General features: G+C 49.1%; 1 protein-coding gene across 1 annotated transcript in view; it reads right to left on the minus strand.

The window, feature by feature from the left end:
* Positions 1-396: 396 nt before the first annotated feature.
* Positions 397-1,104, minus strand: part of LOC140907954 (5-oxoprolinase-like) — an 11,460-nt gene continuing 10,752 nt past the window's right edge. The window contains exon 8 of the mRNA XM_073335042.1: positions 397-436. Coding sequence (XP_073191143.1) covers positions 397-436 — 40 coding nt within the window. The remainder of the gene's footprint in view (positions 437-1,104) is intronic.

Here is a 1,104-nt window from a genome sequence, read left to right on the forward strand (position 1 = left end):
TCTTTTTGCGAACTGAAAAGGAGTTTCAGATATATGTCAGTGATGAACTTTTGGCTGAGTTTAAGAAACAAATACCCCCTTCTGGCAGAAAAAGCTACTACAGTTTTGTTACAATTTTCAACAACATACTTATGCAAAAAAGCGCTTTCCTCATATGCACATTTGAAAATGAAATACAGAAACAGACTTGATGCCGAACCAGACCTGAGACTTTAAACTTTCTCCAGTGGTTCCGGACTTCCAAGAGCTATGCAGAGCAAAGCCAGCACATCCATCACACTGAGAAAATTTAAACTTAAATCCCTGGAAATACTAATTTTAGGAGGGGGTTCATGACAGGGGAACCAAGGCGCACACACAGTATTCAGAGAAAATATTAAGAACATTCCCACTTTGTCACACCCACTGTAGCTCCTTGGCAACTTCCATCACCGAACTGTGCAAGAAGGGTAAGTTAGACAGGATGGTCTGGACCGAGCAGTGCCAGAGGGCTCTGTGCACTGAAGGAGGTTCTAAATCCAGACTTCAACAAGCCCTTCCTGGTGTTCACAGGCTGGGCATGGTGCTGATGCAAGCCGATGCTAAGGGGGAGAGCCACCCAACTGTGTACCTGAGCAAGAAACTGCTCCCCACAGAGCAGAAACTATGCTAAACTAGAGGCGGCATGCCTGCCCATTGTGTGGGCTCTTAAAGCTGCAGCCGTATCTGGCTGGGCTGCACTTTCCTGTGTATGGTCCGCTCTCCTCTGAAGTGGCTGCATCAAATGAAAGGGGCAAATGCCGAGCTACTGAGATGGAGCGTGGCCTTCCAAGATTATGATATGGAAGTGGCCCATGTTAAGGGGAGTGCAAATGTTATAGCTGAGGCCTTGTCACAGAGGTCCCTGAACTTCCCCAGGTCACGCGTTATAGCGACCCTGCTAAGTCTGGTCTTGCAGGAGGAAAAGGGGCGACGGTCGAAGGGGGGAGTATTTTGCAATATTTTTATGAAGCCCGCGTGCGCTTCAGTTTCCCCGCGTGTGCCTCAGTTTCCCCCACGTGCTGCACGGCCAGGTGGAGGGGGAAAAGGGCTGTTCGCTCTCCAGGCAGACAAAGAGACGGGTGT

This window comes from Lepidochelys kempii, chromosome 2, assembly GCF_965140265.1.
Source record: "Lepidochelys kempii isolate rLepKem1 chromosome 2, rLepKem1.hap2, whole genome shotgun sequence".
Classification (NCBI taxonomy): Eukaryota; Metazoa; Chordata; order Testudines; family Cheloniidae; genus Lepidochelys; species Lepidochelys kempii.